The following is a 21,308-nucleotide window of genomic DNA, read 5'->3' on the forward strand; positions in this document are numbered from 1 at the left end:
GCGGGTACCGCTTCCCGCGTCGTCTCTTCCTACCGATCTCTAGGGCTGCGCCTGCGCAATAGCCGCTGCGCGAGGACGAGTTGGACGGCGGTTGGTGACGTCTTCGGTCCTCCCGCTACCACTTTCTCTTTCTATGCCTCCGTCTCCTTACCCCCTCCCGGCCTCTACTTTGGACGCGCGGCTATTACGTCAGAGCGTGTGACGCTGAGCCCACGAATGGGCAAGGCCTGTCAGAAAATGGCTGCTCTAGGATGAGGCGTAGGGTGGGTGAGATAATTGACTGATTTATACATATATTTAAAGGCTGGTTTCGATGTGTTACATGGTAGAATTTCAAACATGAGGAAAATGATATGAAAGTACAAAATTGATGGGGGGAAAGGACTTAAAAGATGGATGGAGGCGGGGGTGGGGTGGGGTGGAGAAGGAAGGGATGTGAAGGGAACGAGACGCGGGAGGGCCAACGGGCTGCATTGAGGGCGAACGCGGCGGCTGCTGCTGCTGCTGCTGCTGTTGCTGCTGCAGGAGAGAACAAGCTCGAAAAGAAGCAGAAACTTGCCCCAGAACAGCTGCCTTCCCCGACCTAGTGTCCTCCAGATTATTGGACTACAACTCCCATGATCCCAGAGCCGCTGTGGGATCATGGGAGTTGCAGTCCCACATACCTGAGGGCACCAGATTACGGAAGGCTGCATAGAGAGTCTGTCAGGAAGAGACCCTAAGCATCACCCTAAGGCGCATAGATGCAGCAACTGAAGCTATGCAGGTCTGGGTCTCTTCAGTTTTTCTTGATGGGAGACCCCTTGGGACGCCCCCGCCCCTGTATGCAGTCTTCAGTTCCATGATGGAAGAACAGCAGGAGATACTTTACTATTATTTATTTATTTATTGCATTTCTATACCTAATGCATATGTGGTGGTGATGCTACTGCTCTTGTTGTTATTTTAGCATCCATTCAAAAGTTCTGTAAGCTGCTGTGGCTGCTATGTAGTGAAAAATGTGGAGTATAAATTCTTCCATAAAGAAATCAAATAAATGCATTAATTTGTGTCTTGTTTAAAATACTTACATCCTACCTTTTTATCCATTTAAGATGTACAAGGTGGCTAAATATAACTATAGATTAGAACAATATAATTAAGAACGCAGTGCAATAATTACATATATGTTGTTGAGTCATGTAGAGACTTCAGGGTTCTTCTACTTTATCTCCTTTAAGCAAGTTATTATTATTATTATTTATTTATATTTGTGGGTGGGTGCTGACACCTTTTTTCGAACAGAAGTTGTATGCTCCTTGAGGCAGGGACCTGCTTCACTTTCATTTAAAGTTCATGTTTTTGTGACATGCTTATATCAGTGGTGCTGTTTAATAAATAATAGTGAAGCACCATATTTGAGAGGCCTCCGCTTTTGAAAACAGGCCTAAGGAGCAAATTCTAGCTGAACATGAAAAGTAGTATTGAGTCCTGAATGGACACAGTAACTTTCCTGAATATGTATATAGTTTCGCCCCTTCTCCTCTTTCAGATCCCTCTTCAAAACTCACCTGTTCTAGAAAGCCTTTAGCTTAATCACTTATAAAGCAATCCTACAGATGTCTACTCAGAAGTAAAGTCTATTAAGTTCAATGGGGTTTACTCCCAGGTTAGTGTTTATAAGATTGCAGTCTGTAATGTACTATAAGTGGAGATGGTACTGCCATATGAATGAATTATAATGGCTGCTGGGTGAGGGTGGCAGATATAATGGGTGAATGTCTAAGGAAGGAAGGGATGGACAGCTTAGGCTTAGATGCAAGTATATTGCATGGAAGATGAAAGCTGTATAATAATAGGGATGAATGTTGCGTAAACCTGTGTAAGCTCAAGCTGCAAACCTCCAGCACCCATTGAACTCTCAATAGGACTGACTTCACACACTCCATTTTAGGGGCACCCCTATTATTATTTTTTAACAGTACCTGAAAATTTAAAAGTGTTACTGTGACAAAAAAAGTGTTTGTGGATATATGCACCATATGTACACTCTTGGGTTCTTTCATACATTAGTGAATAATAGCTTTGCTATTGATTAATTAATGACACAGAAGAAGCTTCAGTCAATCCTGCATCCCTAACACATATATTTGTATTTTAGTCCAATTTACAAAATTTTATTTTATTTTTATAGGTGTACTAAAACAGCATATGTGTACAACTAAAGAATGTAATCTACTCACCAGGAAACAGATAAGTTGTGGCTCCCTCTGAAGTGTACACATGCTAGAAAACCTGTGCTTGTTTCCACATAATGTGTGCACCTTCTGCACTGTGATAACTAATCCAGACAAACTTGGATGTTTGGACCCTGCTTTGCCTATCACACATCTGTTGAGTCTATGGGGAAAACCTCACCTTTTTTTTCCTGACACTGAATAAGGTAGGACGATCAGAAATCTATTAAAGGGCAACTAATCTACTCTTTTGAATTTTTGTGCCCCAAAAATTACTCTTGTGCCCCGCTCCCCAAAAACCACTTCTGAGGGTTTAGGGAGCCCTCCAGAATGGTGTGCAATGTGATGCTAAAGCTAGATAAGGAGCAGTGGAGAAAGCAGAAACTGAAGGACCCTACCCCATCTGTGAGCAGAACGGGCTGTCTGGATCCAAGTCACTGCCTTTAAGGAGGCTTAGTTGTGGGAGGTGATAGGCATTTTGGACTGGCATAAAGATGGGAAGTGTATGCGTTAAAGCAATGAGGGTGGTTTGTGAGGGGTTTCTCCCCTCTCCCTGAAGATTGATTACTGGTATTAAATGGGATTGGCTTTCGATTAGGATGTGCCAGTCAGAATGAGAGCGATGGGTACAGTAACACTAATGAGAGAAAGTACTGCCGATCAGTCACATAGAGGGTATCATATGCTGAGATTGTGATGAATCAGTAATGTGATTGCTTCATATCTTACCTTTTCAACTCAATCAGATTTACTGTGCTTCTGAAAATTAGGTGATAAGATATTGGATATGAATTGAGTGGTGAGCTGGCTGGGAGACAGGATGTAGATCAATAGTTAGGAGCCTGAGCTGTGAACCAGGAAGCCCCAACCTGAAATCTCACCTTAGTCAGGAAATCACTCTGTGGCAAGTTCCTTTCTCTCTCATCCCCCTTCCTCCACTTTGTATTTTTGGGATAGAGTGTTATTTTATTGATTAGAAACACTTATTTCCTGCCTTTTCTTCTCAGTTTGAAGCACCCAAGTTGGGCTATAATCATACTGGCCTACTTTGCAAGGTTGTAAGGGCTCCAGAGATCATGTATCTTAAGCACTCGGGGTGTTTAGTGAAAGCACTATAGCAATACTAATTATTTATTCATGTAATACCTTTCCTTATTATGCTTTCTGGGTTCATTATATGTTTCATGGAATCCTTTCGCATAGTATGTGTGTGTGTTGTGTATTGCATGGAACTCTGCACAATGTGATACCTTGCGCCCTGATAGTAACCCTGCCATGCCACCCTATGGAGAGGTTGTTTTGCCTTGTTTATAGCAATGCCCCTAAGTGCAGGACTTTACTTTTTCCCATAGGACTGAATGGAAAGTATTCACTTACATGGAAAAAAAGTAAATGGTTATGCTTAGCCCACGCCATTGAGTGAGACACTCTCGCTACTGGGCCCACCAATTGCAAATTAAGCTTTTCCTTTCATCATCCCATTATGGGTTCTGTTTCTTGGGTACGCTTGAAACTGACAGAGTGTTGGGAGAATGACTTTTATACCCTAGAAGACGGAGGAACCAGACAGCTGTTTCACCACTTGCACAAAGTCTGACAGTGCTAAACCCCCATACTTAACATGACAGTTTGATCTTGCAAATGTGTTCTGAGTGAGATGACCAGGATTAGTGTTTGGATGAATGAGGTATCTTTATTGTGTACATAGAATGGCAAGCCTGATTTGGGAGAGTTCTGTAATAGCAAGCGCATTTGTGAGAATGCTCTTGTGAGGGCAGCAATTCATCAAAGTTAAGTGTGCTTGAATTTCTAGTCCTTTTGCAATGAGTGCAGATCAGAAACGGGAGCAGCTGTGCATGATTGGTCTTTTCAAAAAGGAATTTGAGCTCAATTTTGTTACAACCACGCTTCTCGTATTCTTGATGTGTGCTGTTTAGTACGTCTTAGTTACCTTACACTCTGCAACACTTTTTTTCCCTTCTAGGCAAATATGCTACAAATAACGGTGAGAGCTTGGCTGGAAAGCCAGCGGACACTGGTGAATGCAAGTCTGCAGAGTTGCTTATTGCAAAAGCAACTTAACAGTTGGCACAGGAATCTTAGCACAAGCTGCACAAGGTGTTCGAAGTCTCGCCGGCTTGGACATAAAAGGAATATTTCGGAAAAGAAGCTGGTAAAGTCCAAACAAATGCTCAGTTTAGCTGTAAATAATATGTAAATTGTGTGTCACTGAAGACACCTTAAATCCGTTTTTAACCACGATGAATATGGCTTCTTGCCTTATTCACTGTAGTTAAAGACGTGGCTTAAGATGTCTTCTGAACAGGGCCTTCGTGTCTTCACTTAACTGTCTTTAGAGTTCCCCTGCTTCTGCTTTTCTGTAATACCAATTTAAGACAAAATCACCCCAACATTGAGTTAAAATGTTATAATTAAGAATTTGGCAAGATGCTGGCATTTTTCTTAAGTTCTGTTCACGTGATTGCTGCAGATACATAAACCACAAATACTAACTTGAACATTCTTACCAACGTATACTTTTTTCCCTTCTGATTTTTTCAACAGTTCTGTTGTATGCAGGTATTTTCAGTAAGCAGATCTTCTGGGTTACACATTCACAGAAGTAGTCCTGTACACAGATTGACTATCAGAGCAATCCTATGGTCCCTGGGAGAACTTCCCAGGAACCATAGGATTGCTTGTAAAATCCTTCCAAGTCTGGAGACAGCTCTCTGACCTCAGAGGGAGTTGGAGATCCACCCCTTGCAGCTAGTATGGAGAGAACCACACTGGCTGCCTCACCAAGGTCAGAAAATCAACCTCAGAATGGAAGAAGAGGGGGCATTCTGGTGGGCGGAGAGTGGAGGAAACTGGAGAGGACAGAATGTGAGTTAGCCTGAGCCTCTTGCAGGCTCCTTCTCTCCCATGCTGAAGCACTAGACAGGCTAAAAAGCCCTCCTAGAACCATCTGTAGGGTAGGAGGATTGCTTCTGCTGCTCCTTCCAGCCTGCATTGGATGATCAGATGCCTCCGAGATGCCTTATATTGTTTGTGTCCCAAGGCTGCAGTCCAATGCCCACTTTCAAATACATCCCACTGAATTTTGGTGGAGCTTTCTTCTGAGTTAAACATGAATACGATTGAGCTGTATTGCTTATTTTTTGAATTTATACTCCACGCTTCCTCCTATCTGTAATATACATGTTTTTTTCTTCCCAATTTTTGTCCTCACAACAATCTCATGAGAAAGTTTAGGCTGGGTTAGGATGGCTGGCCTAATTTTTTATTATTATTATTTATTTATTTAAGGATTTTTATGCCGCCATTCAGCCAAAAAAGGCTCTCACAGCGGCTTACAAAAGTATTTCTTGACAAATGCAACCAGTTGGCTGATGGCAGAGCAGGGATTTGAATCTCTTTCTCGACATCCCAAGTCCAGCACTCTTGAGTGCAAATGTAAAAAATAAAATGGGCTCAATGTCCCTTGATATTACTGTTTTTTTTATTATTAGGCCTGTTGATTGATTTTCTGTTTCTTCAGTGTGTTTGATTTACCAGACTCAAGACGATTTAGCTCTTGCTGTGTTGCATGTCTCTACTATACTATTCTCGTTAATACTTCTATTTGTTTCTGTACTGTGTGTATCTGTGTGTATTAAACAATACTATGTAGTGATATGTAGCACTTAATTGACCGCATCAATGTCATACAATGAAAGAAAATGCTGTAGGTTTACATGGCCAGTTTGTGTTGAAAATGTAAGTGTTCTAGCCTTTGTTCCCCATTTCAAGGACATTTTTCAGACATTTAATGGTGGATAGTCTTCTGCATCCTGCATTTGTAAATGAAGATTGTGATCCAGCCCATCTCCAGGATTGCACCTGACTAGTATGGATTGGCATCGGTATTCTTATATAATATTGCCAGGATCCGTTTGTTTTTGTCTGACTCTTCTGCCAAGACTCTTGTTCATGCTTTGGTTATTTCTCGGCTGGACTATTGTAACCTCCTTCTGACTGGCCTTCCTTCTTCTCACATCAGTTCGTTGGTTTCTATTCACCACTCTGCTGCTAAGATCATCTTCTTGGCACATTGCTCCGATCATGTTACTCCACTTCTGAAATCTCTTCAGTAGCTTCCAGTTGACCTCAGAATCCAATATAAGCTTCTCCTTTTGACTTTCAAAGCTTGCTACAGTCTAGCTCCTTCCTATCTTTCTTCTTTCATCTCACACTATTGCCCCGCTCGTTGAATGCCACGTTTCTTACCCGCCCAAGCATCTCTACTTCGTCCATTTTCTCTCGCTGCCTCTTATGCTTGGAATTCTCTTCCAGAGCATTTGCAGATCACGAGTTCAATTACTGTTTTTAAAGCTCAATTGAAAACTTTTCTTTTTTCTACAGCTTTTAGAACTTGACTTTGTTCTTACTTTCACACTGTTAGTTTTATTGTCCCCTGTGCCTATTTGGTGCATTTTCTTCCCTTTCTTATTGTTTTCTTATGATTTTATTAGGACGTAAGCCCATGTGGCAGGGTGTTGCTGTTTTATTATTTTCTATGTACAGCATCATGTACATTGATGGTGCTATATAAATAAATAATGGCTCACAATCTGAAGTTGTGATCACTGATTCACAATACCAGAGTACATGTGGACATCTGTACTGAGGCGAAAGAAGTCACTTTGTAGGGGAAATTAATGATTGTATAAAACCCTGCTGTAATCAAAGAGGGTTCTCTTATTGAACATACTTCTGTGTCTGCTAGCAATTGCAAGTTGTTGACTATGTAAATCCTTTTGGCTAAATGAACATAGGAAAGAGAGGCATTTCTTGTACTCTTTATAAGTAGTATAGAGCAGTTTTCAGTTTTAACCACTTGGTGATGCTATGTAAATTCAGAAAAGGCTATGTTTCCTCAATACTATCACAGTTAAGTACACAGCTGTTCATCGGTATTTTGTTCATGCACTAAGTCTGTATTACTTTCAATGTCCACACTGTGGATCTTTTTCAGGAGCATTTTTCTAGCTGGATACGTGATGAACAATGCCCTTCCAGCTGCTTGAGCTTTAAAAAATAAATTGAAGTCCTTTGGTGTTATCGTAAGACTATGCTCTTGCCATAAATTCTACATTGATTGGAAGATTGTCATTTTTTAAAAGCCCTGAGAACATAACAATTAATTTGGCTATATTACAGCAAGTAGAAAAGCTGACAATGAAATCAAGAATTAATTGAGAATGAATTCTTTGTTGGGCCAATGAGATTGCTGTTGGGATTGCTAGTGAACATTCTTTCTTTCCGTCTTTGGGGAGAGACAAAATATTAGATAAATATTTTCTAAGGATCCCCAGAGCAGTTTAAAAGTCACTGTATTTGAATGAATCAATAAATACCACTCCCATCAACCATAGCCAGCATAGCCAATGGTGATGGGAGTTGTAGGCCAAAATATCTGGAAAGCCACAAATTGCCCACCTTTGAAATAAACTATATAACTGTGAGGCACTTTGTAGGCTGAATAGGGATAGCTTATGACAAACAATAGTACCTGTCATATTGCTCCTGGATTCTGCTCATAAGCTGGAAAGGAAAACACTAAAAAAAGGGGGATCAAGTGCATCTAGGAACATACGAAGTTGCCTTATACAAAGTCAGGCCAGTGGTTCATTTAGCTCAGTACTATTTACACTGGCTGGAAGCAGCTCTCTTGGGTTTCAGACTGGAATCTCTCTCTCTGCCCTACCAGGTGATGATGTCAGGGATTTAAACTGGGGCTAAGGCTGGGCCAAGTTCCAACCCAGCTGAGTCTTAGCACAACTGAGGAGTCATTAGAAGGGGAGGAAACCCTCCCAAAAATTGGGAGGGAGGAGAAACATTCAGGTGGTAGGTCAGTATTTGCGTAGGGGGTGTACTCGGTTATTCAAGGGTTGTTTTTTTAAAAGTCAAGCCAGGGTTTGCCTGTGCAATTGGATCTGCACCCAGAAATGGGGCCATGAATTTTTCAGGAATGTTGGTTGTGATGGATATCCCTGGATGGATAAGGCCTTCATACGATGCCCCTCCCTTCATGATGGTAGGTATGTGTGTTCGGTATAATTGCTAGATAAAATTATCTGGCCAGTGCAATAAATGTAACATGTCTGTCCCTCTTTTATCAACCTGAAATTTAATTGCTAGTGTGTTCAGAATTGAAGGCTTCTGAAACTTCAAGATTCTTGGAAGTGTTCTGATTTGTTTTTCTAAATAGTGTTTCTCCCTGTTTCAGACCAAATACTTCGTAGATCATCGAAGGGTGTATATGATAGCAGGCAAAGGAGGTGATGGTATTAGCTGTTTTCTCAGTGAACCTCGAAAAATATTCGGAGGTCCTGATGGGGGAGATGGAGGAAATGGGGGTGATATTATATTGAAAGGTAAGAGGGTAATATATATTGTACAAATCTTATCAGTTTTTTTAAAAAAAGATTTTTGTGTGAAATTCTCTTGAGTTTTTCTAACCTTTCCTGTCCCTTGCAAGTTGAATTTGGGGGAATAGAACTGATAAATGTATATATGCCAGAGATCCATCTGATATTTCCACTCATATCCTCCCCTGTCACTAGAGATGTGAAGGCCCAGAAAAAAACTGGAAAAATTTGGGGGGAAATGGGTTTTTTCCAAAGCGTTTTTTGTGTTTTTTCTGAAAAATTGGAAAAAATGTAGGAAAAATGGATTATGGAATGTTTTATTTTGCATGATGAATAACATGTTTGAGACAAGGTGTTCATATATTTACTCTTCAAACGATTTCTAAAAACTATGTACAGTATCAGATTATTACATTTTCTGTGCACTGAGGACAAACAAGTCCTAGGTTGCAAACTGAGACTACAACTCTCAAATACAAGAGCAAGATGCATTTCTGCCTCTAGGGGGCACTGCCATTGAAGCAGAAACTGAAACTGATAGGGATAGCTATAGTTCATGAAATGAGTCTGTTTAAATTTCATGATTCATTGAATCTTGGTTCCCCCTCTTTTTCTCAGTTCTTTTTATGGGAATGGGTGCTTTATGTCTTGACACTGGAGGACTAGCAGAGACATAAATATATTTTTGTTGTTACTAATGTTGATGGTTTCTTCTGTTGTTGCTATTGTTGCCTGCTCCTCAGAAACTGTCAAAACCAAAGAGGTTCCTTACAGTGCAGGTGTTCCTTACAGTTCAGGAGCTTGTAGCTTCATTTGTTACCCCAAAAAAGTAAAAACAGTAAATTAAATTTGTAATAATTGTTTGAATACACTACTTTTAATATACCAAATGTAATAATTTTATGCCACACCATCTTGTACATAATTACATTTTATGTTCCTAAAGTAACAAAATGACTTTCAACCTGTAAAAAGTGCTAATAATGCATTTTTTTCAATTTTTCCAAAAATTTCTGTTTTTTTCCGAAACCCCCACCCCCAGAAAAAAAGTGTTTTTTTCCACATGGCTTCAAAAATTCCGGAAATTTTACATCTCTATTTGTCACCATTCCAGAACACACATGTTGTACTTTGCTCATTGGTTATCATGCTGTGTAGAGGGTACCATTGGTTATTTCCTTGGCCACTGTTGGCTGTTTCATCAAATACAGAGTTGCAGGGCAAGAGCGGTCAAAGCGATGGCTGCCGCTCTAGACTAGCTAGCAGGATAGATTGTTGGCAGCAATGGCTGAGGGGATACTAGCGGGAGGACTTGCGGAGGGCGAGGGATGAGTGAGTCAATTCAGCGTGGACTAATAGTCAATTCAACGTTGATCCTAATCTACCCCACAGTTGATTATTATCATGTTGTGTGGGGAGTACCCCCTAAATAAATAACTGTTGAGTTGATTATTACCTCACAGTTGACTATCATGTTGTCTGAATGCAGCCAGTGAGAGTCAAATGGACTTGAATTGTTTATACTTGCCCTAGGCATTGAGATATTATTAGGTGGTTGCCATATTTATTCTGTCTTTGACCTTGCTTTTGTGTATGGAAATCGATAACATTTTCCCTCTTGAAGGCCAAAGCTAACATTATTATACCTTTCATTATACTTTCTGAATGCACTTCGGTATTGTGATAAGAGTGGCATAAGGACCCGTGTAAAATACAATAGTGTTCTTGAGAGTCAATACAGAAAGTACTTAAAAGGAGCCTTGAAACTGCATATTGGTTTAGCATCACAGTTTCACAAGGCAGGAATTCTCTGAAAGAAGAGTCAGCTCTTATAGTAGTGGGTTCTCAGAATAAATGTGGGCAAACTAGACAAAAGTCATTTAGTCCAATCTGTTAAAGGAGCTGCTTTATGCATTATAGACCTTGGGTGGCATCCAATAATGCCACTGTGCTTCTGTTCATTCTGGCGCACCCACGGGACCAACATCTAGCATAACAGGAACCAACATTTTCAAAAGCAGTCCCGGAAATGAGCAGAAACACTTACTTCTGGGACAGAACAGGTCAGGTGAGCTCCTTTCTGCAGGTTCCACTGACTTGACCCATTCTAAAAATGAGCAGTTCCACTGGTTTCTGATTGCCTCTTGAACCCGTTAGCTTCCCATTACACCAGTGGTAGGTTCTGCTAGTATAAATTAGATACTGTCCATTCTGCACCAAAGTGTCCTGTAACAATTTGCATGCAGGCTTGAAGTACTTGCCATTTAGGGAATTCAAAATGCCTAAAGTAGCCCCAAATCACTTACTTGTTCCATGGTGCCTAGACAGAGTACCAGTATTAAGTCATCCTTAAAAGTTCTGCCCTGATGCAAGAAGGCCGTGTGAAATGAAGTGAAGTGCAGTTCTGTGCATCTTTACTCAGAAGTAGGTTTCACTGTGTTCACCAGGGCTTTCTTACACAAAAGTTTGCATAAGATTGCATCCTTATCAAGCTTGCTGCTAAATTCTATGCCTATGATATGGCCAGATTAAGCTAACAATACCAGCAATAATGGTTGTTAGGAAGTAACTGCACATTTGATAAGCTCAGTTTCTACTTTTATTTAAATTTGTGGTAACACGGTTGGGAAATAAATCATAACTTGTACTCAAAGTGCCTATAACCTTTTTTCTATTTGGCAAAAGCTTTGAAACGGTAATTCCAACAAGTGAACTATTGTAGTTGAAACATTCTTTCCTACATGTAAAGGAAAACCTTTTTTTTTTCTTTTTTCAAAACCAATCATTAGCTGTAAAATGTTTAGTAGTTATTTTATGGCAATTTTTGTCATACTTATATTTTAACTTGCATACCAGAAACTTTCTTAAGCTTCTTATATAACACGTGTGCTAATCTCAGTTCCATTTTGTTATGAAATGACACCTTAAGGAGCTTAGCAACTCTAATTATAATATTTATTATTTAAGCACCTAAAAAACTAGGCACTGCACTGAATTCATAAGAAAACTGGCCCTGGCCAAATAGGCTTGTAATCTTATGTAGACCACAAAGAAAAATAATTACAACTGAAGAAAGAAAAGGAGAATGTGGAAATTAAAGCCATAAAAAGTTCGTCATAAAACAGCTTAAATAGATGAGACTTGTATAAACGTAGAGCGACCATTTGAAAAGGAAGACAGGGCTCCTGTATCTTTAATAGTTGCATAGAAAAGGGAATTTCAGCAGGTATCATTTGTATATATGGAGAACCTGGTGAAATTCCCTCTTCATCACAACAGTTAAAGCTGCAGGAGCTATATTAGAGTGACCAGATTTAAAAGAGGGCAGGGCACCTGCAGCGTTCACTGTTGTGATGAAGAGGAAATTTCACCAGGTTCTCCATATATACAAATGACACCTGCTGAACTTCCCTTTTCAATACAATTGTTAAAGATACAGGAGCCCTGTCCTCCTTTTCATATGGTCACCCTATATAAACGGGAATACAATCAATTAACCAACTATTAGCATGCAATGAATTCTATAAAAAGCAGCAAGAGGGAAACGCAAAGGTGAAACCAGAAGAAAAAGTATGAGACTGAACAAGCAAGAGAAAACTAACAGAACACAAAGATAAAAACACATGAATTTACAGAAATCAAAGGTACAAGATATATAGGAGCTTTTTTTTTTAAGTGGATAAACTTTAAAAATAAATGATATAGGCTTGTATCTAAAGACCCTGCTGAGCAAGGAGATTTTGCTTCAGTTCATGTGGGGTGGCTCCTTTTATCCCTATCCTCAGCCCTTCAAAAAGTTGCTCCTGATGCTCTAGACCCAATTTCAAGAGGATGTGGGAAGTGGGGAATTGGCCACACAGATACACATACACCTAGTGTGAGTAGAAGTGCCTTCCACTTGCACAGGAAAATGAAGGATCCAAGCGAATATCTTAAATTGAATGTGAAATGGAAGAAGTTACCAGTACAAAGAAATCAAAAGGAAAAAACCAACATAACCATATATACTTGCAGGGGTGGGGGGCGAACCAAAATGGGTGGCAGAGTGCAGGATAGATATAGGATGCAATAAAATGAGAATAGCCAAGATCTGTGCATGTTTACTTGGAAAGAAGACCTATTGCAGACTGGGCTTACTCCTATGCAGGTATGCAAAGGATCGCAGCCTAAAACAATATTAGCCTAATCCAAACAGGACAAAGGAGAATGATCCAAAGTGTGCGTACAATCCACAAAAAAGAATGAATGCATTTTGGCAGTGTTTTAGTATTGAAAACAGGATTGTGTAGAATAGATAAGGTGAAATTATGGCACACCGTACCTCCTTAAGCTGGTGGAAGTCTCCAGTGAAATGCAATCTTCTCGAAAGCATTGTTTTCAAATGGATTTTAATGTACAATAATATGCTTTTAGCACCTTAATACTGTTTAAACGTTGCTTTGTCCCAGCATCCACTCAGTAGACACAACAGGCTTGGTATTTGTGGTGTGTCTTTGTCCTCATCACGTTTCTGTGCACTTTAAAAATACTGAACCTTGTTTTACAGTGGATCGGCAAATCAAATCCCTGGTTTCTATTCCGTCACTCTATAGAGGTTTTAGTGGAGAAGATGGTGGGAGCAAAAACTGTTATGGAGCTGCTGGTAAATGCACTTACATTAAGGTAGTCAGCTAATGCTTGTCATTATGTTTCATTTCATTTGTTCATTTTATGAGTTGTCCTATAGTTGAATCTCTGTGCGACATACATAATAAAAGCGAAAATAAAACCAATGATGAACCCCCATAATAAAACACATTAAACGTATTGTTTTTAAAAGCAACAACTAAAATTCACTATTTGAAAGAGAAATAACTGAGCAGCTCAAAACATGGAGAAGATGTTTTTAAAATGCAGCATTAAACGTATTAAGAATAAAGCAAGCATCAGCTAAATTAAAAGGCCTAGGAGACTAAAATGGTATTTGCCAGGTTTCCAAAAGTCAACAAAGTAAGTGCCATGCGGATCTCTAGGGAGGGCATTCCACAATTTTGGGGCCACCGCAGAAAAGGCCCGTTCCCAATTAGCCACCACCTGAAACTGGGGTAGGGGCACTCAGCGCAGGCCCTCAGATGATCTCAGGGTACAGCAGGAACTTATTGGAAGAGGCAGTCCATTAGGTACTGTGGTCCTAAGCTCTGAAAAGCTTTGAAGGTTAACACCAGCACCTTTAATTGGGCCCAGAAACGAACTGGGAGCCACTGAAGATGATACAATACAGATATAAGGTGGTCATAATTCCCAGTTTCACTCACTACCCTTGCCATATTTTGTACTAACAGAAGTTTCTGGACTGTCTTCAAGGTCAGCCCTACATTCAAGGTACTACAGTAATCCATCTGGGAGGTTACCAAGGCATGGATCACTGAAGCCAGACTGTCACTATTCAGGTTGGGTTATAGCTGGTACACCAGCCTAAGTTGGGGCAAGGCCCTCCAAGCCACCGAAGACTCTTGGGCCTTTATTGACAAAGTTGTTTCTACAAGTACCCCCAAGCTACGGATTTCATCCTTTAAGGGGAGTGCAACCTTCGAGAACAGGCTGAACACTGCTCTGCTCACCTGGACAGTCAAACCAACGACCAACAGTACCTCAATCTTGTCTGGATTGGGCTTCAGTTTATTGGCCCTCATCCAGTCCATTATCATGGCCAGGCACTGATTAGGAACCTTCACTACCTCACCTGAATCTGATGAGAAAGTGAGATAGAGCTTTGTGTCATTCGTATATTGATGAGAGAAATGGGGGAAGATCAGAAGGCCTCTCTCTCAAGGGTCCAGGATGCTCCTGAAGTGATTAGTTCCCTGAGGACATCAAACCCAGGAGCCTGTAGATCATCTTCTGAAAAGGATTCCTCTGGGAGGGAGGTGGGGGCAATGACACTTCATTGCTCTCAACTCCTCCTGCAGCCCTGTTCCCATGGAAGCTGCCCTTGGCCGAGAGCCTTCCTTCATGGCCAGGTCTCCCAACTTTGGAAGATAAGCTGTATCAGCATCCTGAGTATCACCCCCTTCCAGCTCGTAAGGCAGTTGGCTTCCCATGGCTGGGCCTGACTCTACAGCTTCCTCCTCTGACTCAGAATCGGTGTCATGGGCTATAGGATGGTACCCCCTGGATTGAGGCATGGTCTCACACCTGTCCACCAGTGAAAACAACGTCTAGAGTGTGACTGGCTGCATGCATTGGTCCAATGGCATGTTAGGACAATCCCATGGTTGTCATGGCTCCGTGAAGTTTTGAGCAGCCCCAGTGGCCCCAAAATGGATATTGAAGTCCCCAAGAACCATCATTCTGGGAGTCTTCAATGCCAAATCTGAGACCATTTCTGCCAGTTCAGGCAGGGAAACAGTTGGGCAGCAGGGTGGGCAGTACACTAACAAAATCCCCAATCTGTCCCGAGTGCCCAACACAAATAAAGACACTCTAAATTGGCGCTTATTAGATGATATGCATTACCTTTGTTTTCAGTCCTTAGTTTCAATGTTTACACACGTGACTAACTTCATGCATGTGAAAGAACTTGCTGGCAAAATCTGGGCCTTTGTCTGTGCACAAGCAGGAGCAAATTTGCAAACCATTGGTCTTAAATTTCGTTGCTTTCAAGGTTCCCATTGGGACAGTGGTGAAGGAGAACTGTGAAGTTGTGGCTGATCTCAACCAGCACGGTGAGGAATTCGTTGCAGCCTACGGTGGAGCTGGAGGAAAAGGCAATCGTTTCTTTCTGGCCAATGACAATCGAGCACCAAGAACTGCTACTCTAGGAGAACCGGGTCAAACCAGGACTCTCTATTTGGAGCTCAAGACGATGGCCCATGCAGGGATGGTAAGAATGCCTTTAATCAGCAAGACACTCATCTATGGAGGAACACAACTTAATTTGAAATCAGGAAAACCTCCATAATCTAGTACTTGGAATATATTTTTTCCAAGATTTTTCTTCCTGAGTCTTTCTTGGGCCAATTGGCCAGCAGGCTTAGCAACAGCCTGAAAAACCTAGGCTCACCATGCCTAGCCATTATTGTCTTGCTATGTATCACAAAGGCAGAAGGATATTGTTCCATCTTGCCTCCCTCCTGCTACCAACTGTCTCTGCAGAGGCCACCGGTGAGGGAGGAAGCAGCAGCCAGGCACCTCTCCATCGTGCCTGGGTCCAGCTCCAGCTGAGAGCCCCCTCCCTGCTGATACCAACTGTCTCTGCAGAGGCCACCAGTGAGGGAGGAAGCAGCAGCCAGGCACCTCTCCATCGTGCCTGGGTCCAGCTCCAGCTGAGAGCCCCCTCCCTCCTGCTACCAACTGTCTCTGCAGAGGCCACCAGTGAGGGAGGAAGCAGCAGCCAGGCACCTCTCCATCGTGCCTGGGTCCAGCTCCAGCTGAGAGCCCCCTCCCTCCTGCTGTCAACTGTAACTGCTGAACTTTGCAACTAAGATTGTAGTGCCTGAATTTGCTTTCCTTTTCCCCCTCCTCCTCCTCCCTCCCAATCCCCTTTCCTTTTGTGTCATGTCTTTTAGATTGTAAGCCTGTGGGCAGGGACTGTCAAGAAATACTTTTGTAAGCCGCCGTGAGAGCCTTTTTTGGCTGAATGGCGGCATAAAAATCCATAAATAAATAAATAAATAAATAAATATAAAAGTGTGTAGGCAATGGTTTTCACAAACCAAGCCTGTGCATAAAAGTATGTTGAAATGCAGCATTCTGTCTTAAGGTAAGTATGAAGGCCTCTAAAAAGGCTGTCTTTTGGATAATCCAGTTTCGGCTCTTTATTCCAGGTAGGATTCCCTAATGCTGGAAAGTCATCACTGCTGCGAGCTATCTCCAATGCAAAACCAGCTGTGGCTTCTTACCCGTTCACGACCTTAAATCCACACGTAGGCATTGTCCACTACGAAGGCTATGAGCAAGTTGCAGGTGCTTTTTTATAATACTTTGGGTGCAGTCCTATGTATGTTTAGACTAAAAAAAATGGCCTACAATTCCCAGCATTCCCCAGCCAGCTGTGGGGGAGTTTGTTCATGTAGGAACTGGTTTAAAAACATGCTACCCCATCTGCAGTCTGAAGCGGCACAATCCATTCTACAATGTTAATACTCTAAGGGTGCAGTCCTTTGCATGTTTAGACAGAAAAAAATGTCCTACAACTACTGGAATTCTGGTTTCTGTAGGACTTTTTTCTGTCTAAACCTGCATAGGATTCTGCCCTTCATTTCTGCTGCTGAATATTTTTCATGCTGCTTCATAGTATTTTCACTGTACCTACTTCTCCCCCACTTTGCTGGTCTTGTGACCGTAATAAATTACTGCTACTACTTTTCCCCCAAGTTCTCTGCCCATACCAGAGGACTTGAGCAGAGGTGGGCCAGAGTTGGTAGCAAAGGCAAATATCGCAGAGTGCTGCATTGTGATATTTAGGAGCAAATGTATGGCATTTCTTCTTACTCCTGCCAGCTGGCTACTTCTGGCCTTGCTGGATTCGCAGCTGGGGTTCCTTGCTTGCTGGATGAATGCTGCCTTCAGGGAGATGCTGGCTTTTGTCAGAGGGGCAGAATTGCACAATTTGTGACCACACTTAAAGAACCGGAACATTATTGATTGTACCGCTGTATTTTGTCGCCTCTGTGCAGTCGCTGATATCCCTGGAATAATAAGCGGAGCCCATCAAAACCGGGGCCTTGGCTTCGCCTTCCTAAGGCACATAGAACGCTGCCGCTTTCTTCTGTATGTGTTGGATCTCTCGCTGTCTGAGCCGTGGACTCAGCTGGAAGACTTGAAATATGAACTGGAACAGTACGGTAAAGGCCTGTCAAAGAGACCTCATGCCATCATAGGAAATAAGTTTGATCTTCCACAGTCAAAGAGGAATTTACCCCTCCTTAAAGAGCGAGTGGAACAGAGAATAATCCCATTGTCCGCTCTGACGGGAGAAAATCTGGAGGAATTACTGTTGCATCTGAAAGAACTGTATGATGACTACGTAAAAGCAGAAGAAGCACAGAGTCAGAAGCCTGTGAGGTGGTAGCTGCTCCTCTTTAGCCATATTTTGGAAGAAAGGGATAGAGAAATATACATTGTTCTCAGAACATCTGCCTGTCTTCAGCCGTTTCCCATAGAATTTTCGATCTACCTAAAAGCTAACAAGGACACACAAGTACCTCTCTTTTTTCTTATTGGGAGTTAATGACACAGAGCAGCCTTCCCCTCCAAATATGTTGGACTACATCCCCCATAATGCCCCAGCCAGCTAAAATGAGAGTTGTGGTCCCACAAATCTGCAGGGCCGCAGGTTGGGGAGCGCTGCACTGTAGTAGCTCTAGTTGTATGTGTGTAGGCTGTATTCACACTAAAAACATAGAGGTTGAGAGGGGAGGCAGCAGGTTCAGTTCATCTCATCCCACCCAACCCCATGCCTTCAGTGCTGTGTCCAGTCCTTTCTATGGATCCCTACGTGCTAGAATCTTCCTTTATTTTAATTTAATTTTATTGGTATTAAGGAAGTATGCAGAGTTTTGCCAGCCCAATGTACAATTAGTGGGCAAGAAAGACCGGCCATCTGTGACAGAGGAGCCTGTAAGGCAAGTAATTAATTAAGCAAAACATGAGGTCTATAATGCAGTAGAGAATTAAGTGTGTTTAAGCCTATTGATTTCACTGGGATTAAGCCGCCTTAATTCTGTGTTGGGTTGTGGCCACAGTCTGTTCCAAGGCACATGAAGATCAGAGGCAGCCAATTTTTTTTGTTAGTTGGGGGAAGAAAACATGGAAAGACAGTGACTTGACTTGTTTTAGCACATCTTTCAAAGACGCTTTAATCCTTTTGGCTGTATTGCTTTGAATGTGGTCCTTGGTTACCCGTTAGTAGAATACAAAATGCTGAATAGCTAAGAAGGAATAAGAATTCTCTATTCATTGGATTGCTCTTTCAGCAACTGCTCTTTTATTGTCTGTTTTTGTTTACTCTTAAGCTTCCATTTCTTAATGGGAGGAAATGGCAGGATAGGAGGACGGATTAATGCTCATAATTAGTATTGGTCAGTGTAGCTGCAAAAGAACTCATCACATATAATGGGAGAAAGTACCGATCCTGACTTTCTGCCACCAAGGGCTCATTACTGACCAGTTTCTGGCTTTCAGCAGTGTTGAAAACTGATGATTAGAGATATGTGACCTATCCAAAGATCAACTCAGATAACTGGAAATGTCCCAGTTTCCTCCAGGAAAAGATGAGAAGAAATTGGGTAGTTTGTGTGAGCCAATTTGCAAGTTTGGTATAATTTCCACTGTCACCCCAAACCCACCCTTTCCTTCCATTTAAATGGTGGGGTGAGCGCCTCTCCTTCACCCTGAAGGAGGTCAACTGAAGGGATGGGAGAACTCACCTGCGTCAGATTCAGCGGACGCTCGCCCTGCTGCCATCTGACCCTGCTTGTCGGATTGCGCAAGCTTTTGAGGCTTGGAGAGGGCCAATGAAACTCCACCCTCACTCCGGAAATTGCACATTTCCCCCTTTGCGTAAATGGCGGTCGTAAAGCCCCCATTCATGCAAGAATAAAGACGTAAACAGAGCATTCACACCTTTACTCTTGCGTAAATGGGGCCTTTCCGGCTGCCATTTATGCAAGGGGGAAATGCGCAATTTCCAGAGCCTCAGCACACAATGGAGGCTCCGGATGAGGGCAGACAGCTGCTGAGCACGCTCAGAGCATGAGTCCACGAACGCGCTGCAGCACCAGACTGGGTCCGGGAGGGTGGACGCGGGAGAGTCCATCAGACTCCCAGGCTCAGTCGGGCACCCGCGACATCCCTAACAGTGCTTGGGAGAACTGCATCTTCAGTGGTTTAGAACATAAGAAGAGCCTTGATACTGGATCAGACCGAGGGTCCATCTAGTCCAGCACTCTGTGAACAACCAGCTGTTGGCCAGGAACCCACAAAGCAGGACATGGTACAACAGCACCCTCCTATCTATGTTCACAAGCAACCGGTTGCCACTGGGAGCTTGGGGGTGAGGAGAGGTGATTTTTACCAGGACCGCAAGAAAAGGTCAGACTGCCTCATTCCCATAGTCCCGATACTTATCAGGGCTCCCTGCACTTCCTGTACTTTTTGTTGTAAACAACTCCCTGTACTTTTGTGTTTGGTGGTGAGTCAACACCGGTACTGATGTGATTTCATCAAATATGGGCACAATCCTATGCATGTTTAGACAGCAAAAAGTCTGCCGGGGCAATGCATGTAGCCCCGTTTTCTGTCTAAACATGCATTGGATCGCGCCCAAAGAATTCTTTGTGACAGCCCTAATTCTTTCTAAGGTTGCTCTGGGACACGGTGGCACAAAGCGCCCCAGAGGAGAAAGCGATTATTTCTTGGAAAGAGCTGTGAGCTTTCCTGCTTGTGTGACGAGTGTCTTGCCTTTTATGAGGGCCAGCTGGGTCTTTGCTCTCAACCCCAGTGTCTGTCTGAGAAGCTGCTAAACAGCCTAACGGGATGGGCGAATGCTCCTGATCGTGTAGTTAGATCTCTTTGTTCAAAACATGTTGTCCTGAGAGGATGCTCTTTAACGGGATTAACCTTGAAGAGATTTTGGAAGTTCCTGGCATCCATTCATCTTCAAGTGAACAGCGCTAATTAGTCCTCATGTTTATTATTCTTATTGAGTCATGAAACTTGATTAAGATAAAAGGAGGTGGGGAGTGAAGGGAAAGGGGGGTTTGCTGTAAATTGCTGAAGGTAGCTAATTGAAACGGCCATAGACACAGCTCTGGCCTTCCCTGGTGTAGAAGTGTCTTATGACTGCCTCTTTCTGCTCATGACCACCACCATCATTTAAAATGGGCAAAAAATAAAAGACAGAAAGACTGTGGCTAAAGAAAAACCCCAAATCTAGTTTAGTTTATGTCAACTGTTTTGTTTTTAAGCTTTCATCTGGCCATTTGGGGTTTTTCCGAACGCCAGTTGGGAGTCTGCCCTAGTAAACCTCCTAAGGCAGGAAGTCTTATAGCTGCGGTGCTACCACTGAGAAGGCTCTAGTCCTGCTGCCATGCTTGAAATTGTGGGGGCACTTGCAAAAGAGCCTCCTTTAGCTCTTTCTCTGTGTAAGGAGCAATATATGGAAGGAGGTATCCCTTCAGAAGGGAATGCGTCTAAGCCACATAGAACCTACTGGTGAAAATTAGCTACTTGAACTGGCCCCGCAAACAGATAACAAGTGTACATCTTTTAGGGCTGGTGTTTATTTAGCCATTCATTCATTTCATTTCTATACTGCCCAATAGCCAAAGTTCTCCGTTCTGGGATCCCAACAACGTGGACAAGTTAAAAATCTCCCTCCTGCTTTGCGTACCAGTTGAAGTTTATGAATTGTCTTCAAAGGCAGCACCACAGAGAGTATATTGTACTTGTCCAACCTAAAGATCATTATTAATAATAATTAATAATATTTATTACCCGCCTATCCCTCTGGATCGAGGCGGGGAACAACAACAAACTCAATATAATACATAAAAATTAGTTAAAAGAGCATATAAAACCAATATATGGATTACAGCAGGGGTGCAGAACCGCAGGCCCAGGGACCAAATCCAGCCCTCGAGTTCCCATGCCTCCTTCCCCTGGCCCCGCCCCCTTTGTGCCAATCACTGACCGTTTG

At 42.4% G+C, this 21,308-nt stretch overlaps 1 protein-coding gene across 2 annotated transcripts; it reads left to right on the forward strand.

Moving 5' to 3' along the window:
* Window positions 1-188: 188 nt before the first annotated feature.
* MTG2 (mitochondrial ribosome associated GTPase 2) lies at window positions 189-21,033 on the forward strand. Of its 2 annotated transcripts, XM_063146854.1 has the most exons (8): window positions 189-263; window positions 2,174-2,422; window positions 4,201-4,389; window positions 8,488-8,635; window positions 13,176-13,291; window positions 15,273-15,491; window positions 16,435-16,573; window positions 17,287-21,033. In XM_063146854.1, exons 3-8 carry the CDS (start codon window positions 4,207-4,209, stop codon window positions 17,679-17,681), a joined length of 1,200 nt encoding a protein of 399 aa, XP_063002924.1. In that variant the 5' UTR covers window positions 189-263; window positions 2,174-2,422; window positions 4,201-4,206; the 3' UTR covers window positions 17,682-21,033. The 2 variants fall into 2 exon arrangements, with proteins under 2 accessions (XP_063002924.1, XP_063002923.1); XM_063146853.1 differs by lacking the exon at window positions 2,174-2,422 and having other exon boundaries at window positions 209-263.
* The last annotated feature ends 275 nt before the right edge of the window (window positions 21,034-21,308 follow it).

Source organism: Elgaria multicarinata, chromosome 1 (genome assembly GCF_023053635.1).
Source record: "Elgaria multicarinata webbii isolate HBS135686 ecotype San Diego chromosome 1, rElgMul1.1.pri, whole genome shotgun sequence".
In the NCBI taxonomy this organism is placed as follows: Eukaryota; Metazoa; Chordata; class Lepidosauria; order Squamata; family Anguidae; genus Elgaria; species Elgaria multicarinata.